Source organism: Eumetopias jubatus, unplaced genomic scaffold (genome assembly GCF_037043125.1).
Source record: "Eumetopias jubatus isolate StellerSeaLion01/CBP00866 unplaced genomic scaffold, mEumJub1_p1.0 scaffold_5, whole genome shotgun sequence".
Classification (NCBI taxonomy): domain Eukaryota; kingdom Metazoa; phylum Chordata; class Mammalia; order Carnivora; family Otariidae; genus Eumetopias; species Eumetopias jubatus.
In genome coordinates this window covers 21,466,020-21,487,644 of record NW_028274811.1, presented here as the reverse complement: position 1 = coordinate 21,487,644, position 21,625 = coordinate 21,466,020, and the positions used below count along the sequence as shown (strand labels likewise).

Here is a 21,625-nt window from a genome sequence, read left to right as displayed (position 1 = left end):
GAAGCTTTTCCATCACATAAAATGTGAGTTCCATTAAGGTGTTTACAAGTAGACTCAAGATAACTTCTTTAAAAATATTATATCAGCAACTGTTAGGTGGAGCGTACTTTTTTCTCCCCCCAACCCCCGAAAGGGATTAGGTCTTATCAGAGTGTATCAACTCAAAAATAATCATAGGTAGTCTATTGACAGTCACAAATTCCCCTCTTTTGCTATCAGCAAATGCTGTAGTGATAAAGTATACATTTGAAAACGCTACTTTCTAGATGCATCTTCTAACAATATCGCAACATCAGTGTGGTTTGTTTAGGGGATACATCCCTGACCTTAGTTTGGCTTGTATCTTTTTTAAAAATCACTAAATACATGGTGCGTGTGGATGGTTCAGTTGGTTAAGCATCTGCCTTCTGCTCAGGTCAACTTCTTGGGGTCCTGGGATCAAGCTCTCTGCTCAGCAGGGAGTTTGCTTCTCCCTTCCACTCTCCTTCTGTGCTCGCTCTCTCAAATAAATAAATAAAATCTTTAAAAAATAAAATCACTAAATACATATTGAGTATATATAGCAGTAAGCTCTTAGATACTGGCATCGGACAGGATGAGATGGGGGTCCCATCTCTGCCATTTTCTAGCTCTGAGATTAGGGAAAGTTATTAATTATTTTTTCATCTGCAAAATGGTACCGATAATGATTAAAAGGATCGTTCTCAAGATTAAGCAAGCTAATGAGTATAAAGCTGATGTGAGCAACCCATGTTAGCTTTGAGCATTGCTCTTCTTAGTAGGTATCATTTTCTATTCAGAGTACCACCGTTCAAGCCCCATACCTCAGCTCTGGACTACTTAGAGGCCTCCTGCCTCTCCAGCTGGCACTCTGCTCTCACCTACCCCAACCCCTTCTCATCTCCTTCCCAAAGATGAGTGATCCTTTCCGTATGGAAAGACAGTCAGTTCAACCCCCTTCCCACACACAAACAAAAACAGAGTACAACAAAAATTCCTCCAGCTGTCCTTAGCACAAAACCAGCCTGGCTCCTGCCTACCCTATGCAGCCTGTTTTCACCTCTCTCGCCACTCCCTCTATGCCTCAGCCATACTCGTTAGTCTTCTGTGCGTTGCTGGTGCCAGGCTCCCTCCAGTCTCTCTTCTGCAGGCCTAGAGAGCTCTGTCCCTGTCGCCCCTGGCGCTTCCCATCCCAACCCGGAAGCTACCTCATGGGTTCACATTCCTTCCCTTTCGATGCACTTAGGTCACTCAACACATGGCCTACTTAAAAGATAACTTCCTAATGTGTGACTGCTTACATCACTTTGGGGACGGTATACGGCTGCCAGTTTCACTCATCATCTTGTTCCCCATAACCTAGCTCAGCCGGGACCCGGGGAACAAGGCAGTCTACGTTAAATGAATGAGTGAATGAAAGGGATGAGTTAGAAGAGCCTGAACTGCACATTTTCCCAAACTTGGCTCCTTACTAAGTGGTCCCCAAACGGGCCGGGTCCCTTCTCTTTCTTTCTTTCTTTCTTTTTTTTTTTTTTTTTAAACATTTGGCCTTGGTTTTTGCGTCTGTCTTTTCCCAAGAAAGAGCCCAGGCGGTGAGATCCCGGGAAGCACCCCGAGGGGCGGCGGGCCGGGGCGGAAGTGCGAGGTGCGGGGCGGGCGCCGGGTCGGCTCGGGCGGAAGTGCCGGGCTCCGGGCGGAAGCGGCGACGTAGGCGGCGGGCGGCGGCTCAGGTGGGTGCGGGTGGCCTGGAAGCGGCGGGTGGGAGCTCTGGTCCCCGCCCGGAGCCGGCGCGCGGGCGGGAGGCGGGGCACGGGAACCCTTCGCTGTGCCACACGCTGCCAATTTCGATTGTCGTTAGAGGGAATTTAATTAAACCGGGAGCCATAAATCCATGAACCTCCGGGGGGAGATTATAGGCATTCGTGTGTCTACACGTGTGTGTGTGTGTGTGTGTGTGTGTGTGCGTGTGCGCGCGCGCGGCGAGAGCAATGGCGCTCTGGGAAGTGAACAGAATAACGAGCGGGAAAAGGCAGTTTTTTTAAGAGGAAGCAGAGAACATCTCAGTTTCACGCTTCTTCCAGTTTTTCACAGATGCCCCGTCCCGGGTTTAATTGAATTCTGTGAAGTGGCAATATAATCTCAATTGGCAGCCTTAAATAAATATTTTTGAGCAACCATGTTGACCTTTAATTGGGGGTGAAAAGGTTGGAAAGGTGCTGTAGGAAACGTTGTGAATCCCAAGGCTTTCTGGACCTCCTCTCTGCTTTCCTGGCAAAAGCAGTCCCCTGGGTGGTGAACAGTGTGGCAATAAATCAGAGACGCTACAGTTCTCAACAAATACTTAGCCTTGTCGGTCACCCCTGATAAATACCAGCTCATACAATATTTTAATAAGTCCAGAGGTAAAGAAGTCCCGGCGAAATTACTAACGGGAATAGGCAAGTGCCTGTTTCTAATGCTGTCTTAACAAGGTTTTTGCCCGGATGATCTTTGTTCTTGTTTCTTAATGTTATTTCATATAGTACTTCATATTGCAGGGCACTTTAAATATATATATTTTTATATATACACTATATATATATGACACACACACACACACACACAGTATGGCCCAGCTTGACCCAAGCTATAAGCTCACACACACACACACACACACACACACACACACACACACACAGTATGGCCCAGCTTGACCCAAGCTATAAGCTCTCACACACACACACACACACACACACACACACACACACACACACACACACACACAGTATGGCCCAGCTTGACCCAAGCTATAAGCTCCTCCAGGATAGGAATAGTGTCTAGGATCTGTTATACCCCCAACACTTGCTAGCACATTTCCCAACATAAGCAGGGCTTCTGTAACTACACATTGCCTTGGTGAAGCAGCCACTAGAACCATGTCTCAGTGTGCAGGCCACAGTCTCCTCATTTAGTAAGTATATGAAGAATAGCTTATGAAAATGCATCTGAAACTCTCTACCAATATTTGGAGCTGTATACACTGAGATTTGAAACACTTGGGAAAAAAAGGTCTCCCCTGGAAATAATTGAGTGATCATGGTGACATCAGGGTAAGGCAGAACTGTCATGGTTCTGTGTGAAATGTCATAGCCTAATAACCTGGGTCCCCTTCTGCTGAAGAATTGCATGGAACCAGAAAGTTCCGGTTGTGAAAAATTAAGATTTGTGGGGCTGGTGCTTTAGACAGGCAGATTCCCCAAATGTTCTTTCTTCATACTTGCTGTGGTCAGTCGTGGCTGCCTGCTGAGGAAGAATCAATATTTTTTTGTCTCCTTCACTAGAGGAAAATGTCGCTTTGTGGTTTTATTTAAATGGATTGATGGCAGGTGAGGTAATAGAAATGAGGATTTTCCAACTCAGGAATTTGTTGGACTGTATTTCTATTTTATTCGAAATACCTGGCTCTGTTGTACTCTTAAGTACCTGGAGGCAATGTGGAGATATGCCTTCAAAATAAGTTATTTTTTTTTAAGTTTTTGTATTTCATAACATGTGCATACTCTAGCCGGTTGATGCATTCAGTTACTCTAATGCCAGGGTTTGGGGTTTCACACGTAGCAGGACCTTGAGGTAATATGGTGCAAGTACTAAGGTTTTTTATGTTCCTTATTTTAAATCTAATTTTGCCACTGCTTTATTCAAGGAGTGTACATCAGAGGAAGCCAGAAGCCAGCTGGGATAGTTCCTGCATGCAGTTTTATCTTGTTTGTAATTATTTTGAAGGGGAGAAACCATCTGGATCCAGGGATCCATACAGGTAGCACAGACTAGGCAGGCTTCCTTCATCCTTCCCCTGGTAGTATCACATAGCAATTTGAGGGACAAAATCATTCGAGAAAGAATATGCAAAATGAAATGTTTGGGCTAAGTTTCTCATAGACCATTATCCCACAGCCCTAACATTCCAGTTACAGTTACAGGAACCTGGAGGTATGGAAACATCAGTCTTTTTTATTCTAATCCTTACCAAAGATAAGGTTTCTAGAGATAGAGGCAAAATTCAAAATACCTTCTATTTTAAGAAGATATCCATCTCCCACGATTTCAGAGCGTTTCACCATTAGTATCTGGTAACAGCTATTTTACTGCTATAGTCTTCACCACTGCAGTATTGTATTGTTTTTTTAAGTTTTTCTTCTGCCCAAGGTGTGAGGTCCTGAAGGGCAGGGAAAGGATCTTAATCACTCTTATATTTCTAATACCTGGCACAGTGCATGTTATAGAAATGAAAAGACAGTGTCCCTGAAGGGCAATTGGATCTGTAACATCATTGGGAGTGCAACAGGTAGAGAAAAGGATTATATAAAACAATAACCTTTCAAGAGCTTCCTAGATGCAGTTATAAATACTGCAGTTACCAATGCCTTGATCAACAGCTTGGAGTAGAGAAGTGCATATTTGAGAATCTATAGGCAGTTACCAAACTGCCTTCCAAGGAGATATGACCTGATTAGCTATAGGGCCTTGGTTGCGTTTAATGGAATAAGCAAGCTGAAAGGCTCCACGAGCCCTGTCCCCCTCCATCCAGGCCTGCCATGCTCAACTCCTCACTGGAAGACTTGTTGAGCAAATATTTGAAGACTCTCCTTTTGAAGGTATACCAAATGACGAGTTTACTTAGGTCACTAATATCTTCATTTGGTCCTTCCTTAAAGAATAGACAATCTATGTCTGGTCACTATTTTAAGGCTAGGTTGCCCAAATAATATTGAAAGAAAGCCACTATCATCTTTTCTACTTTGCTAAAAATTCCCAAGGAGTTCAAAGTTGACAGCTTTTTGTGTTGTAATGGGGCAGGCCTGTGGGATACACTGCTTCCTTCTGTTGCCAGGTGGGACTGCAGCAGAAACCAGAATGTTAACTACTGGAAACAAATGAACTTCCTCTCTTTGTTCCTGTACTTTTTCGTATTAATCATGAAATCGTGGGGAAATGGCTTCTAGTTTAGTCAGGAGGAAGGACGTGAGATTGAGTTATTTGATTTTTTTTTAACTCTTTACTTTTTAAAACACGTAGTTCTTCCAGTCAGACAAGAGAAAGGATAGTGTTATTTAATAGAAATTCAGTCAGCTGAGGCAGCCTAGGACGTAAGAGTGAGAAAAAAAAAAAAAGAGATCTAAGTTCAGCCCTATTTCTCCAGGTTCAAAAATGAAATTAATCTGTCTCTTCTTAGATTTAGAAACCAGAACCTCATTCTTAAAATAAAAGAATTCTGCTGTCTGAAGCAGAGGCTTTCCTCACTCTCCATCCTTAAATTAAGCCTTAAACACAATGTGCTATCAGTTGTTTGGTATACTATGAGGATTTATGTTTAAAGCTTTCTGAGATTTTTTTTTTTTTTTTTGGAAGATAGGAGGTTGAACATGGAGATCCTTTCTAGTTCTGAAAATTCTGTGTTGGTCTCATTATGTATAAAAATAAGCCATTGTTCAAGGAGAAAATACAGAAAGATGAACCAAAAAATGCAATATGAAAGGTTTCAGGTAAACATTAGTTTATCCATAAAGCAAGGGGATCTTTGAAGTCACCTCCAGTTCCAAAATATTAAGATATCCCATGAAAGGTGTTAAGTAACAGAATGGGATCCAGAGGATTGTAGAATCTGACATCACTGAGGGTTGTGGGTGCACGGCTCAAGAGAACATGTTTCCAACATTCAGATTGAGCAGGCCTAGGTATTGTTGGTATCACAAGTCCAAGAAAGTGCTCAAATTCAGTAACTCAAAGTTTCCAGAGTCATTTGCTACAAAATGGCTAAAAATGAATGAAACATCTTTCAGGTGTTGTGTGGTCATGAAGATAAATTCGTCTCTTTGGCAAGATGAATTGGAAATGATGGGGTATTAGTGATGAATGGGTGGACGGATTTTGAATTGCAAATGGTTGTTTTTGGAAATGGGATTGTGTGCTTTGTAAATAGCAAGGAAACTGGCATTACTAGCTGGGTACAATAAAACTAAGATGTTTTAATGAAATTGCCTTCTTTCTGGGTCAGCATTAAGTATCAGAGATATCTTCCAAGGGGATGGGTCATTTTGGTTAAGAAGGATAATGTGGAAAGGAGTCAGCATAAGTCCTTATGCACTTTGTTCCCATCCCTTGAACTAGAATGATTTTGCCCTCATCTTAATGCCATCTTTATGGAATGAAGGAATTTTCAAATTGGTTTTTAAACTCTATTAAGCCCTCATGTATGATATAACCCAACCACATTATTCAGGTTTTCTTGGCTCTCAGGAACAGCTTTGCAGCCATTATGTCGTAATTGTACTGAACATTGTTGCACACTCTGAATTCAGAATATGCCTCTCTGGCTCCAGGCCAGATGCTGAGTCAGTGTCTTTGGGATGAGAGGAGGGGTGCAGTGTGTGCTAGCCCTACTGTGTTAACAGGAAGTAGTCCAGAATCCCCTTTGGACGCCTGGTGTGCTAGAGGGAGTATATAGTAGGAGTACACCACTGTTTCTGATTAGCATCTTCATTTTCCTTCTCTCAGCTGAATGTTTTTCTGGAAATCCTCCCCTGACATTTTCATGTGTTCCAACCCCATTACTGAGCAGACTCCTCTAAAGCAATGATCTGGAAAGTGTGACTGCTCAGGTCCAAAGATTCTAAAACAAACTCTTGTTTACACTAAAGATTCCTCTCCCCTTCCACTTGACATTTGTCAGCTTGGGAGGCAAACACAGGGGTGCTTCTGGATGTGGAGAAGATTGCTGGGATGATGAGGGTCTGTCATTAAAAATTATTTTTTTTAAATGTGTCAAACAGTAAGAGAAAAAGACATCATTCTTCCCCTTTGGAGGCACTTTTCCATCTCAGATGCTCAAACAGTTGCAAGATGAGTGCCTGGCAACGCTGATGTCACCTCCTCTACTGGGTCTTTTTGGATGCCAGGGCTTACGGTTATGATTGAGGAGCTGGAGAAGCAAGTGTGCAGTGAGCAAGCACCTTTACACCTCTGCCTGGATCTCTGTGTGAATTTTGGTCCTCTTTAAATGGGTTAGCATTTTAGGTTCTTACAGTTACAAACTACTTCAGATTCTTTGGGGCCTTTCGAAGCCCCGGCTTATTGCCATGACATTTCTGCAGTGTGTGATGCCCCTTCTCCGATGAGCAGGACATTTGACATCAAAGCCTGGGGGCACAGTTTCTCCCTGTCTCTGCAAAATGAGAGAACAGGACAAGGGCTAGCATTTCTGCTGTCCAGCTGATGAAGCTGAAGCTTAAGCAGATGAGGAACTGCCCAGCATTTTAGAACTAACCAGTGGCAGTTGCCTGTCTTTGGGGTTTATATTTATAAAATCCTCACCCAAAAATGCACCCAGGAATTCAAACATGCTGAATTCCCAACTGAAACTCTTTGAAGAGTGACTCTGAAACTCTAAATGAGGAATTACCCCATTGGTGCTTAATTCCCCTGGCTGATTTAGTGGGAGCTGTGTTTATTTACATTTACATTACATTTATTTTGACCTCTCTACACAAGTTATTCAGAATTATTTTAGAACCAGTTGTCTTGAAAGACAATCAGTAAAATCCAACTTTACCATTACCTAGGCAGCTACAACCCATGTACATATACATATACATACAACCCATGTATACATGGGTTGATGTCCTCAACTGGTAAAATAGATGAATTTTTTAATTTTGAAAATACAAAGGCAGGCATTGGAAGGGCAACTGGAAGGAAAGTGGCCTTTGTCCAAAACCTATCAAAGGGAAACCTCGACTCGAAAAACTAGATTTCAGTGTCCTGTTCTGTAATTTTCTGAAGCCCGAGGAAGCTAAGCCAATACTGGGTGCCAAGGTATTAGCAGGTCTAGATATCCAGTCTCAGCTGGACTTAGTGACATCCTGAGTAGAAGATAAATATGCTGCTGCTTTAATCAGCGATATCCTGTCTTAGAAATTCCTATTTAAGTAATACCCATAGTCTGAAATTTTCAGCTACTTCTGTTTGAAATATTTTTCAGTTTTGCAATTCCCGATTTCTGAGACTGCTATAGTAGAGATCTAAATCTTACTTCTGAGGCCAGTAAAAGCACACTTCAGTCAACAGAATCATCATTATAATTATTTTTTTAAAGGTTTATTTATTTGAGAGAGAGAATCTCAAGCAGACTCCCCGCTGAGCAGAGAGCCTGATGCAGGCCTCGATCCCATGACCCTGAGATCATGACCTGAGCCGAAATCAAGAGTTGGACATTCAAATGACTGAGCCACTCTGGCACTCCTTATCATCATAATTATTAATAACAATACCTTACTTTTAGCATTATTTCAGTAATAAAGTTAAGGCTGATTTCTCTATTCTGCTTTGTAACTGATACAGAGATTTTTACATTTATTATCTCTTTTGAAGATACCCAATCAACTTTTGCCCTCACTCTTCTCAACCCACTGCCTCCATCCTCACTAGAAATAACCACTTTTAGTTAAGATATTATTTTAGGCAAGAACCAGACAGGTAGTTCACTTTAGGGGTAGGCCTCAGTTAGAAGATTTCATTGTTTTCAAGCAACCTCAGACCCATCCATCTGGTTTGTGGTAGATTCTTCGACCACCCCCATTCCCATTCTGGAAGCATTTTCTCCCCTTGGCTTCTGTGATGACACACCTTCCTCATTTCCATTGTACCTCACCATCCTTTCCTTCTGCCCCCTTTGCTGGTTCCTCTCGACACAAGTTCTAAATGTTGGATTGCCTCAGAGACCTGTCCTGGGCCCTCTTCTTTTTCTGTATTATTTACATTATCTCATCTGGTTTCGTAGCTGTAAATACAGTCCCTAAGCTGATGGAGTCTCAAATTTTTATCTTCAGCCCTAGCTCCTCTCCTCAATACCAGACCTGTATATGCCACTCTGTCCGTGAGCTCCAGCTTGTTCCTAACCGGTCCCTCTTCAATCTCTTCCTGCTTCAGTTGTCCTCATTTTAGTAAATGGCACTGCCACCCACCAGAGGCTCAAGGCCAAAACTGGAATTGTCCTCACTGCACCTCCAATCCCTCGTGTCCAGTTCATGGCCAGGTTCTGTTGGCCCTGCTTCTGTCCTTGTCCACAGCACCACCCTTTCTTACCTTGACTACTGCAGTGGCCCCCGAACGGGGTCCCTGCCCCCCACACCCGCAATCCATTCTTTACACAGCAGCTAAAGTAATCTTTTAGAATATATATGAGATCGTATCACTTCCTTCTTCTAAATCTAATTGTCACTAAAACCTCAACATGGCCTGTGAAGACTTAGGTGATGTGACCCCCACAGACGACTGCTGAGCCCTGTCGCCTGCCACTGTTGCCCTTGTCTACTGTGCTCCAGCCACATGATCCTATTTGTTTCTTCCAGCAAGTTCAGGTTATCCTCACCTTAAAGCCTTTGCACTTGCTATTCCTCTCTCCAAAATGTTCCTACCTCAGATTTTTGTACCTTCTCAGCCTGTGGTCTCAGCAAACCTGACACCTGCTCAGAGTACTTGTTTCAATGACCTGCCTCAGTTACCATCACACCACCTTGTCTTACTCCCTCTCCTCTACTTGTCACTCTCTGATATTGTTTGACTTAATGTCACTGGAATACGGACCCCAGGAGGGCAGGTACCTTGCTTTCCTGGTCACCACTGTACCCCGCACCTATAAGAGCCCCTAACACATGGAAAACATCAGGTAATGGTGGAATAAATGGATGGCTCTCCTCCCACACCCAGGCTGTTCTAAACGACCTCTCTTTCCCGTGTTCCATTCTCCTTTCCTCTGAGGTCCATCCTGCATGCTGCTGCTACATCAGTCTTCCAAAACATCGCTCTTATCACAACACTCTCTTGTTCAGAACCCTTCAGTGCCTACCGTCAGACAGACCACGGCACTCCGACTTCAACACCTTTGTGTCTCACGCCAGCTTTGGAATGTTTCCCCTTTTTTGGACAGACATACCCAAATCCTAGATGATTTGGGCTCCTACTCCTGTGAGACTACCTCCGATCTCAGCCCACAGTATTCTTCTCTTCCTTTCTCTTACAGCATTTAAAGGTGCCCATTGGATGTCCTGGTTGCAATCCCTCCAGTATTTATATTGTTTCAGTGAAGAATTTAACTCCCTTCTCCTGAATCCACTGAAGTATATCCCTCTATTATTCCTGTTGCTTGCATCTAGTATGTGGAGGTGACTTCTCCATGTGAGAGTTTTATTTGGAGGGAAAAAAATGGGCTAAACACCAAAGAGGCTGAAGGAAAAAAAAAATGGCTTAATTTTACTGAGATTTTGAAGGAAGTGGGATACAGAGACAGAACACACGTATTAAGTGGTAGATTTGAGTAACTTCAGTGAAATTATAATCTTAGTGTATTGGCAAGGCCCACCCTTCAAACAATTAAAGAACTTAACAGAACAGTGTTGAATGCAAACTAACATAGCACCATTGAGTATAGACAGTGGAATAGAGACATCCAGATACTGGGAAATCCCACTGTCATGGTAATAATTTGAAGGGAAAGAAAATGGGGTTTTGTTCCTAGGCACTCATGTGACCAGTCATTCCTTTCTGGGACTGATTTTCTACTGCCTTCTCTGGCCCCCTGTATGGTGAACCGGTTGGCATTGAAATCTGGAAATAGAAGCTACAGGGAGTGAGATGGATGTGTGGTATGAGAGGCTGCTTCTTGCTCCCCAGGTCTGGGGCATGATGTAGGGCTACTCATGGTTTCATGTGTTATGTGGGATCAAGTCAGCAGTCCAACTCCATGGTCAGAATGAAGCTGTGGTGATTGCCTCACAATATATATAAATATCGAATCATTATGTTTGTACACCTGAAACTAATTAAAATGTTATGTTAATTATACCTCAGTTTAAATAAAGAAGAAAAGAATGAAGCTGAGCGTGACACCATGTACAACTGGGCCCACAGGTGGGTGGTTAGCTCGGATCTTTATTGCAACATCTCATCTCAGCTGCTTCCACCTCTCAGGCAGTTCCCCTGGCCTGGTCCTCTGGTTGCTGAGGCTGTGGAGCTGGAAAAGCACCCATGATCCCACGCATGCCAGTGAGTGAGGGTCCCACTCCCCATTTCTATTCTGTAGCCTCATTCTTGCCCTGCTTAGCTCTTTGGAGTTGACACCTTACAGTATCTGCTTCATTTTCAGCTTTGGTGATGTCCCTTTATGCTGCTTCTCCTTGTCACCCAAATCCCAGGCTAGGCTCCCACTTGTTGGGGAGAGGTGGAGGTTTGGACACAGGGGACACAGAGGGGCCCTGGGGAGGCAGCATGTGTCCCTGTTTCCCTGCATTAAGTCGAGCCCAGTGACCCAGACAAGTCTGCTAAGAGCAACCTCATCTCATTACATAAACTTTCAGTCATCTAAAATGATGGGCTTTTGTTCCCAGTAGAGGTGTATGGTGTGTGTGTGTGTGTGTGCGCATGCGTGCGCACACATGAGTGTTTCTAGTCACTTGGGTAAAAAAAGGGACATTAACTTAGATGGTAATGAATGTGAAATGAGGGCTTAACATCTCACATGGCACAAATGACTAAACAGAAGCCCTGAGCCTCTTCATGGAACACACGTTCAACAAGAGCTACTGTAATAGTGTTTGGTTAATGTCAGCTCAGCATTAAATTTACATTATACTCTTGTGAAGAAGCTCCAACATTACCTGTTAATAACCAAGGCAGTACCTGGGCTTATACAGACTTTTTCATTTTGCACATGAACTAACACTGCAGCTTGCTGATGAGGGATCATGTGAGCTTGGAGATTCTGCATGCCAAAGGATGCTGTGTATGAATAAAAATTCTGGTCAGTGAAGGTCAGTTTCTCTGCTCAAGCGAGAATGTTGTTTCCCTTCTAATCAGACACACGCAGTGTTTGAAGAGTCCAGGGGCCCTACATAAGTGATATGCAGCCCTAGTCTGGGCAGCTCCTCATGCAAGAAATGAATAATCCTTAATAAAGGCTCAAACGACCCTGGCTTCTTTCTGTACTGTAATCAGTTGTTTTAATGGTATGCCCTTGAGTGCCTCAGAGGGAAAATGCTATAAAGTTAAGTTATCTTCCTTATCTTGCTTCAAGGAGGGCTGAATGGATCCAATCAGTCCTCCCCCATGTTGTATTTGATTCTGCCATAAAGACCACTGGAGTCAGCCTCAGTTTGTTGAAAAGCCAGCATTCCCTTTCTCTGTCAGGCTGATCCACGCCTCTGAGCAGCAGTGGACTTGAAACAGCAGGAGTCACCATCTTTATTGTTAGGCTGTGGAATTTGTTTTAGGCACATTCTAAATCCAGTCTTATGCCTTTTACTTTTTCTTTTTTTTTTTTCTGTGACAAAGGTGACCCAATTGTGCTTCTTTGATATTATGAACACAGCTCTTTTTGCTCATATCACAGAGGCATGTAACAAAATACAAAGGATAAAATTGTGTCTGTGCGTAGTAAGGACACAAGTTTCATGACTAAATTCAATGACATAATCAAAAAGGTGGTGTCCTCTCCCAAGTCATGAGCTAACAGGCAGAAACCACCTTTCAGAGTATTTTTTTTATAATGCTGAGATACTGCTCAAAAAATAATAGAACTAATGAAAATGTCACATTGACAGAGTAGCCTGTATTAAGATTTTACTTCAAGAAGGCATGATTCACTGAATATGACATTGACAGCAATAGTGTTAAAGTTTACAGAGTTAATAAAATATTCCAAGAAGAGTATGATACAGTTGCAATTGGAGTGTATTATTTTCATTTACTTGTAGAACTAAGTGGACTCCAGGGTTCAGGATTTTAGCCTTCAGATCTTATTTCTGCCTAGGAGAGGTATAGGGAGCTTTTTTAATATCATACTCTAATATAATATTCTAATACAGTGCTTCTAAGAAAGAAGTTAATTTGACAATGTGGTAAAATGCATGTGCCTTAGGACATTTGGAAAATATGCAGGTAGTAAAACTGCATAATGCTAATGCATTTCTCCATAAACAAATGTGCCATGTTTAAATGATTAAATACATGGGAAAAGGTAGAAGTGAAGACTAATAGTGGAAAGAGAACTAATTTTAAACAGAATGGTTGCAGCATCACTGAAGACTCAGCTCTCTGGGCTGGGTGAACAAATATTCCAGCAAATCTGGAATGAATAGCAACTGTTTACTATGACAGGTTTTATTTGTCTTGGGTGCAACCAAGACCACATGCTGTGTTTTGTCATGTTGGAAATACTGAAGCAGATTTCCTTTGTGAATGTGAATTTTTTTTTTTTTAAGCCTTAACACCCCAGTCTCAACTCAGCTAGGTAAAAGCAGTAAGTTCTCCTTTCCTTACCAGCCAGACATCAATAAACCTTAAATCCCTCCACCAAAAGCACATAGCTGCGGTTCACTATCCTTGTGGTTGTCTTAGGTCACTGCCATAAATGGGCCAATCCTTCTCATTTCCAAGAACTATCTTTCTGTCTTTAACGAAACTAATTTTTTTGTTTTCTTTCTCCCATATAGTACAGCTCTTTTAATTCTATTCTCTAGTAAGATGTGCCACTGTGGTTATAGGGCTCTCACAAAACCAAGGATGCAGAAATTTTTACCTAGTGTGAAAATTGCTAATATTCTACCTTCCCCCCTCATTTATATCCTGGGTAGACAAAACCATGCTTAGAAGCTGTTGTCTCCGACCACATTCACCTATTGGAGTTGCTGATTCGGCTGAATTTATGGCAAATGTGTATACCAGGGCTTAACACTTAGTTGAGACTAGCACAGCATCCTGTGAAATTGTTTAGATCCACTTTCCATCTTGGAATAATGGTGGGTAGCAGATCCTTGCAAAGTGCTCATCACATTCCCTTTTTATGCGTTATCGAGATCATTTAGTTAGCAGGGAGATCCAGGGAGAAGTGGAAGGCTACGAGTTTAAGAGTAAAGGAAAGATTATTGTCTTCACAGATCAGAATCCAATCTTTTTGTCCTGTGGTCTTTACACTAGTTTGACAGGGGTTGGTATTTTTCTCTAAAATCATATCATTCTGTTTGAAATGAGTTTAAGGCTAATCTTACCCTAAGAAGCCTAGTCAGAACTAGAGATTAGCACATAATTAATATAGTCATGCTCTGTGGAGCAGAAGAGGCAGAGATCAGAGCTGGTAGTGAAGGGGTTGGGACCAGCTGTAGGGCCCTGGCCCACAGTCTTGTGGGCACCCTGAAGAATACTAACCTTTAGTTATGACATGAGCTCTGCTCAATTAGTGACCACTGTGCACAATGAGTGTCTGATCAGGGTTAGAGGTGAGACTAAAAAGGTGGAGAAAGGTTCACTCCAATACTTTAAATATTCAAACAAATATCTGGATACCTGCTATGTGCCAACTTAATTATAGATGCTCAGGGACACTGGGGCAAACAAGTACCTGCCCCTATAGAAGTCACATTGTAGTAGAGGGGGATAGAGGTAAAGAAATCATTTTAGCAGTAAAAGATAAAAGAAAACTGTAGCAAGGCATAAGGATGGAGTGTGGTGGGCTGGCCAACCTTGGTAAGGTAGTCACTAAGGCATGACCCAGGCCAAATGAGGAGAAGCTACTTAAGAGCTTTTCATGTGGAAGGACAGCAAGTACAGAGATCCTGATAAAGAAATGATCTTTAGGTATTCAAGGAACAGAAAGGGAATCTTTATGGCTGCAGCTTGCCAAGATAAAGGAGGGGAAAGTGAGATGAAGTTGGAGAGAGAAAGTACAGCAAAGTTAAGAAATGAAGATCCCAAGAATGAATTCATTTTGAGAATACTGATAAATGATAAAGTCAACGGTGCATATGTGTTTTAAAAATGAAATTATCATATCTGTAGTTTTAAGGACAAAGCTGGAGGCTCAGTAGAATAAGCAGGAATAAGTAGGCTGTCTTATATCGAGCAAAGAAGCAAGATGGGGGAGCTTCAAAGCCTAGTGTTTGACATGCTGCTATTACCAAGCTGTTCGTATTGGAGTATCTCCAGTAGTAACAGTAGTACATTTGTGTATGTTTTTTAAAATGATGGCAATCTCCTTTTAAAATACTGAAGGAGTTGAGTAGATTTTTGCTTTTGACAAGTCAATTCGACCTAATTCTCCCCTATAGTTCCTCTTAGCACAGCTCTGTGTTTCCCCATCTTTTGCAGCAGGGTGGGGCATGGATCTCTTAAGTGACAGCTTTAACCTTCAGCTGGAGACTTGTGCTCCTTACTTACTATTCCTTTACCATGAAGGTGGCTGTGTGTTGTTGAATGCTTGCTAATAAGATAAGCTATCTCTGCAAATAAGAACCATCTCAGGAAACCCCCCCCCCCATTTTAGGGAATCATCAGGATGCTGGCACAATCTGCAGGTGAAACTTAACTTTGTATTCAAATTATCAAACCCATGCAGTTTGCTTGCAGAAACCAAGTGATTAGGCACACAGCTCATCCATAAATATGGATATTTTCCCATTCTAAATTCTGTTTTGTTTGGAATACAGTGAATGTTGAGGCATTATGGAGAATTGCCAAACATCTGGGCCTCTCTGACACTCCTGGAGTCCAAGAAGCAGTTCTCAAGTCTTCAAATTCCATCACAGGCTTGCAGCTTACTGTTCATATTATAAACAGCAAAATCTAGGGCACGTAAGTTTACTGGTCTGTTTTTCTTTTGGCAGAATTGAGATGCCCTGGTTTCAAGGAAATAGCATGCAACTTGCCAAATACTCCCTTCAACTCCTCATGAGAAATCTCTCTGCCTCTAAGACCATTCTGCCTGTGCTGACCTTATTTACAAAGGTACAGAGTGAAAAAGTAAAATTACTACTTCAAAAACAAAAGGTGTTAAATTGTTGGATGAAGAAAGTTGTACGTTTAAGAAGGGCGGGGAGGGGGGGAACGTTGAAAGGAAAGCAATGGAATAAACTGTCCTCAGACCTGTCCCTCCACTTTTCAGATGCAGTTACAATGGTACCAACTCCGATTTCTAGCCACGTGCCTCCTTGGCTCACACGTTTCAGGGGGTAAACTAATATATTTAATAGTCTCCCGATCCCTGCATTGGAAGGAAGAACTATCAGAAAAGAGATGATGTTTATAAATACATCACTTAGAAATATAGTTAATTCTTGTGATGGGTCTGTTCCATAAAGCACCACAAACACTGAATTAGTGAATATTAAAACAGTGCTCCCAGGGGAGGGATAGGGTTAGATTCCAGTGAGCTGCTGGTCACAACATTTTTGTCAGCTGATCAATATGTAGCCTTGTCTGGCGTATGTTTCTGTTTAAAGACACTTTATTTAATACATATTGTTGATTCATTAACATCGAATTCATGGCCAACAGTGCCATATCTCATGCCTGAACAAAGTTTATCTAACACAGTATTTTCTCCATGAGGCATATCACAGCCTCCTAATGCTTGGAAACACTACACAACACTTTCAGCACTCTGCCTGGGGACCATTCTAAATAGCAAAGTCAACAAAAGTCACAGAAATGCAAAAAGCATGGCACCCAGTAGATCATGAAAAGGACACTTGTTGACAGTGTGAGACCTGAAACAATAAGGCGGATCATTGTCTTATTCGACCTCCGCTGGGAATGTGCACTTTGGGTGACTCAGATTTTTCATTGCTCTGTGCATGTCCTCAAATGTCCATGGATGACCACAAAATTGCCACAGATATTGATTTTGGGGTTACAAATAGTTTTTAGTGACTGGCAAATTTGCAAATATGAAAGCAAATTTGCAAATTGTATTCATATATTTGCATATATGAATACAAATAACAAGGATTGACAAGTACAACTGTCCTTGTTTTCTTATCTCTAACAGGAGTTTTAAGCCATAGCTGTTAAAAATTTTTAAGAGCTTTTCCCCCCTGAAATTTATAATATAAATATTACCAATTTCCTTTTGCTACTTAACATTACTTTGTGTGATATATAATCAAAAAAAGAAATAAAGCACAGGGTAATAGACTTAACCTTAGTGAATAATACTCCCAATTCAAGCAAAAAAAGTTGTCTTGTTTAATATGTTTTTCAGATTCCAGGCATTTTAGCAATCTGAAAATATCTGGTGGGTGTCTAATAACCAAGTTTAAAATAGTTTTTTTAAAATTGAATTTCCTCTTGAGAATAGTTAAACTGCTTTTCATATCCATAAATGTATATTGCATTGTTGGAAATTATGGAATAAAAAGAATTCATCATCTGTGTCTACATATGAGAAATGCATATGAGAATTAGCCACAAAAATAAAGTAATCCCTTAAGGTTAGTGGTACTCACTCGGCCTAACTATTCCATTATTTTTCAGTTTGAACGACAGCCAGTTAGCCAAAGACCTCTGCAAAAAAAAAAAAAAAAAAAAAAAGCCACACTAATCTTCCTAGCTTAAAATTTGTACTGAATCCTTGATTTGTGTCATTAGGCATATAATAAGATTGGCCAATCCCTGAGCCATTTGTGGCCAAGAGGGATACAGTGCACCTGACTGCCTCAGCCTAAGTCAAGTATTCTACCCATTTTGTTCAGGGCTGCAGTCAGCCACATGCTGAGAGCAGTTCCTCTGAGGCAAAATCCACAGCATTCCTGCTACCAGAAAGGGGAGTGGGCTGGCCAACCCAACAAATGTCCATTCCATTCTAGGGATAGAGTAAGTACGTGGTCTGCTGGTACCATGGAAAATCCTAGAGAAGGAGGTTTGAATGGCCCAGACCACAGGGTCTTACCCTTTTTCAGTTCATAGGCCTCTTTAAAAGTTGATGAACATTTCCTAATAAAAATACATATAAACAGGATAATTTGCACCAACGTCCATGATTACAAAAACAAAACAGAAAACGTGATCTAGGTTTGACTGAAGTTTTTTTACCATGAAAGCAAAATGTTGGTACATTTGGTACTTTTAGCTTGTTCTTGTTTGAACAGCTTTTGCTTTTAAAATCTTCTGTTGACTTTTTGAAACTTTCTTAGAAAATTTCAACATGATTATCTTAAAACATCACAGACTATTCATAATCTGTTTCTTGATGATGCTCACAATATATGAGGAGCCTAATTCTCTGAACCAGGAAGTTAGGGCCAGAAAGACCCTAATGAAAAAAAACTGCCTTTTGATGATCTGGGTCCTTATTTCAAAACAAGCTAGGAGTTAAACTGGAGGAGGGGCCTTTCTTTTACATAACAGCACACCTCTTCCTGTCATGTTAAAAAAGCAGGTTTTCTATAAGCATCAGTAATGGTGAGTCTATCTTGAGCTAATGCAAGAGAACCTATAGCTAGTAGCTGTTCCTAGAGTCTAGGGCTGAGAAGACTTTAAAATCTGCCAAAGATCCACAGCATTCTCAAAAGACTTCTCCGCTAGACGGTTAAAGAAGATAAACAACCGGCACTAAAACTTGCTTGTTCCTCGGGTGGAGAATTAACCCGGGAAGCCTACTGCTGACACTTGCAATGAGAAAATGAGCAGACTATTAAAGAGTTGGTACAGTCATCACCCGAAGTAAATAGGGATTTCTCCCTTTTTGATGGTGGGGCAATCACTATCTAACTTCATCTCAATGAGTTTATTCCTGTGGACTGATGAGGAAAAACAGGCAGGCAAAGCCCAGTGCCTCCATTTCAAAACAGACTTTAAGCTGTTCTGGTGATGTCAGCCAGGCCAAAAAAGTGTTCCTGACACAGGAAAGACAAAGCCCTAAGACTATAAATCAATGAAAAATTATCTTCCCTGATATCAATTAGATAAAGCCAGTGACAAAAAATATAAGCATCTAAATGTAGTGTATGTGTATGTATCTGTGGGTACATGTATGTAATACATTTAGATGTATGTGCATGTATATGTGATAGGTATATACGTGTATATAATGTATACACACATACGTAACCGGTAAGCATCTACATTTATTATATGTGTGTATACATATATGTATAAATAGATTTATGGTGAAAAATGAAAACAACTAAAAAATGCTGACAGTCCATTTACCATGGAACACTAGCTATTTATAAGATTCTATGGCAATGTTTTGCTTTGGAAATAAAACAGTATAATTAAACTGGTAAAAAAAAAAAGTCCTTTAAAATAAGTATAATCTGCTTCTTGTGGTTTTTGTCAGGCTGCATGCCATTCCTTGAATTTCATGGCTTTATTTTTTCCTTCCCGTAGGATCCATGCCCCCTTTGTGATGAAGCCAAGGAAACACTGGAGCCTTACAAAAACAGGGTAATACAGGCTCCCTACTCTCCCTGAAAGTAGAGCGTTCCTATCCAACCTTCATATGCCCAAGTGGAGTGAAGCAAAGAAGCAAGTAACATTTGTTTACGGAGAATTTTTTTTATCATTCCCAGACCCAAAAAAATAACCTCTCTCAGGCTTTTGTGATACTTTAGGACACCTCTTGCTGACAGAGGCACAGAATAGACCGAGATAAAGCACAGATGCTCACACAGTTCAAAGCTCTAAGGCCTTGGTGTTGAGATGCTGCAGGTAGGCTCCCAGGGAAGGGGCTTGGCAGTGCCACTCTTGCTGTTCAGGGTAGGCACTGCCTCTAGAATGGCAAAACAAACACCGAATGCTATTTTCACTTTTCACCTTTTTTCATAAAAGCAAAAGTCCTCAGATTTTTTTCCAGTTAGCAAAACAGGTACTAATGTAGATCTTTCATAACAGCCACATGGCCTGATGCAAACTTTTGAAAAGCAGGGGAAACCTGCATAATGCAGTGTGGCTTTATGTATACGGAATGGATAGCATATGTGGTATAGATTACCTGCCTGAATCCTTTCTTTGGGAAGAGATTAAATGATTTTTCATTTAAGTTTTCTTTCTATTCAGAGAGAGATTTCAGTGCTAATTTCCACAAAACTCATTACCCCTAAGTGTTTTTCTCTGAGCAGTACTGGTTTTCTTACTCTGACTCTTAATATGAATCAAAGCTAACTAGCAGGTGCAATGTTCATGCTTTCTTTAAACTTGTGTCCCCATTCATTTTATCTTACTCTGTCATTTCCATGGAAGTGTTTTCCAGTAGCGAACCATGATGCCTTTCCCATCCTCTCATGCAAAGCACATCTGTTCTGATCCTCAGCTTCCCGGTTGGGACATATTTTATTTCACCAGGAATGGAGTAATGACCCAACACTGAATGTCATAGGTGTGACAGCAAAACAGCAAAACCAAGAGTTAAGGAATATAATGAAATCAACCAAGTTGTGGAAATCGGGGACATGAGATCACTGGGGACCTCAGACAGGCAGACAACAGCAAAACCCCTCAGCATGAGAGCTAGTCTGGGCATCGGTTGGCATTGTGGGTGTTGTATCATTCTGTGCTCTCTAAAGTACAGAGCTTCAGTGTGTCTCTGTTTCAGTTTATTTTACAGGAGGTGGACATCACACTTCCAGAAAACTCTGCTTGGTATGAAAGGTATAAATTTGACATCCCCGTCTTCCATTTGAATGGCCAGTTTCTGATGATGCATCGAGTGGACATCTCAAAACTTGAAAAGCAGCTCCAGAAACTTGAGCAGCAAGGTGCTGGAGGCTGGAGGACGCCTTCATGATCCTCCACCCACTCTTGTCCAGACGGCGTCTTCCTAAGGACATGACCGTGGTGGCCTTTCCTGGCCTTAACAGACGTTCTGAACTGGGTGGTGCCCAATATATGGTGACATTACTCTTCTGACTGATGGAAGTATGGGAACAGTGTGGGAACTGTTTACCTGCTGGCATTTTATAAAATGAGAGGAGCATATTGGCAGCAAGGGGATAATGGAGGATGGGAGAAATCCATTTGTTTTATTTATTTTCCCTTTTGTATTAATATGGAAGCCCTTTCACATTCACTGGACAGTGCAGTTTATAGGAAGAAGGTTCTGCATCCCTGCTGCTGCCCTAAGGGCTTAACTTTTTAATGAAAGAATAAATGCTCTTCCACTCAGTAGATAAAGTGAATTGTGAATTGTTAATAACTGTGCACAGTCAATAAAGGGGTGTTTTAACAAATACATCTGCATGAAGCCTATTTCAGTGGGATTTAATAATACCTGTTTAAAATTAGAATTCAATTCCATTGTGGGGGGGGAGAAGAGAATAATTATCCTAGGCAAAAAGGCTTCATTTGAGAAAAACAAAAGATTTAAACCTCCAAAATGCGTATAAGAATCTCAGAATGCTTCACACGTAGTTAATGAATTGATTCATAATATTTGAGGGCTGCCTTTGATAGTTATTCACTTGTCATCAATTGAGTTAATTCAAATTATAAAACAGTATCAGGTTTTAACATCTTGGAGAAAATTCACTTCTGAACATAACTGGACAGATATGTCATCTAAAGACAATACTCTTCACCATTTTATATAAAGTGTTAAAAATGTCGTTGTGTATCCCTATTTATATTTAGTTAAGTTCAACCAATATAGCAATGGATTCATTTAAACACAAAATTGCCTTTTCCTCTTAAAATCACATCACTGTAATTTCATCTATAATGAAATTCTTTTGTGAACTATTTTAATGAATTTGGATATTGTGAGTCACTTGGCTAGATTTTAATTTGAGCAGTATGATTTAGTCTTAGAAATTCTAGAATATCA

The 21,625-nt window shown here is 41.1% G+C and overlaps 1 protein-coding gene across 2 annotated transcripts; it reads left to right on the top strand.

Annotated features, from left to right (window-relative positions):
- Window positions 1–1,699: 1,699 nt before the first annotated feature.
- On the top strand, window positions 1,700–21,032 carry CUNH5orf63 (chromosome unknown C5orf63 homolog). Of its 2 annotated transcripts, none has more exons than XM_028103624.2 (4): window positions 1,700–1,730; window positions 15,690–15,810; window positions 19,195–19,251; window positions 20,399–21,032. In XM_028103624.2, the coding sequence occupies exons 2-4, from the start codon at window positions 15,697–15,699 to the stop codon at window positions 20,588–20,590; spliced, it is 363 nt and encodes a 120-aa protein (XP_027959425.1). In that variant the 5' UTR covers window positions 1,700–1,730; window positions 15,690–15,696; the 3' UTR covers window positions 20,591–21,032. The 2 variants fall into 2 exon arrangements, with proteins under 2 accessions (XP_027959425.1, XP_087879726.1); XM_088023600.1 differs by lacking the exon at window positions 1,700–1,730 and adding an exon at window positions 10,886–10,944.
- The last annotated feature ends 593 nt before the right edge of the window (window positions 21,033–21,625 follow it).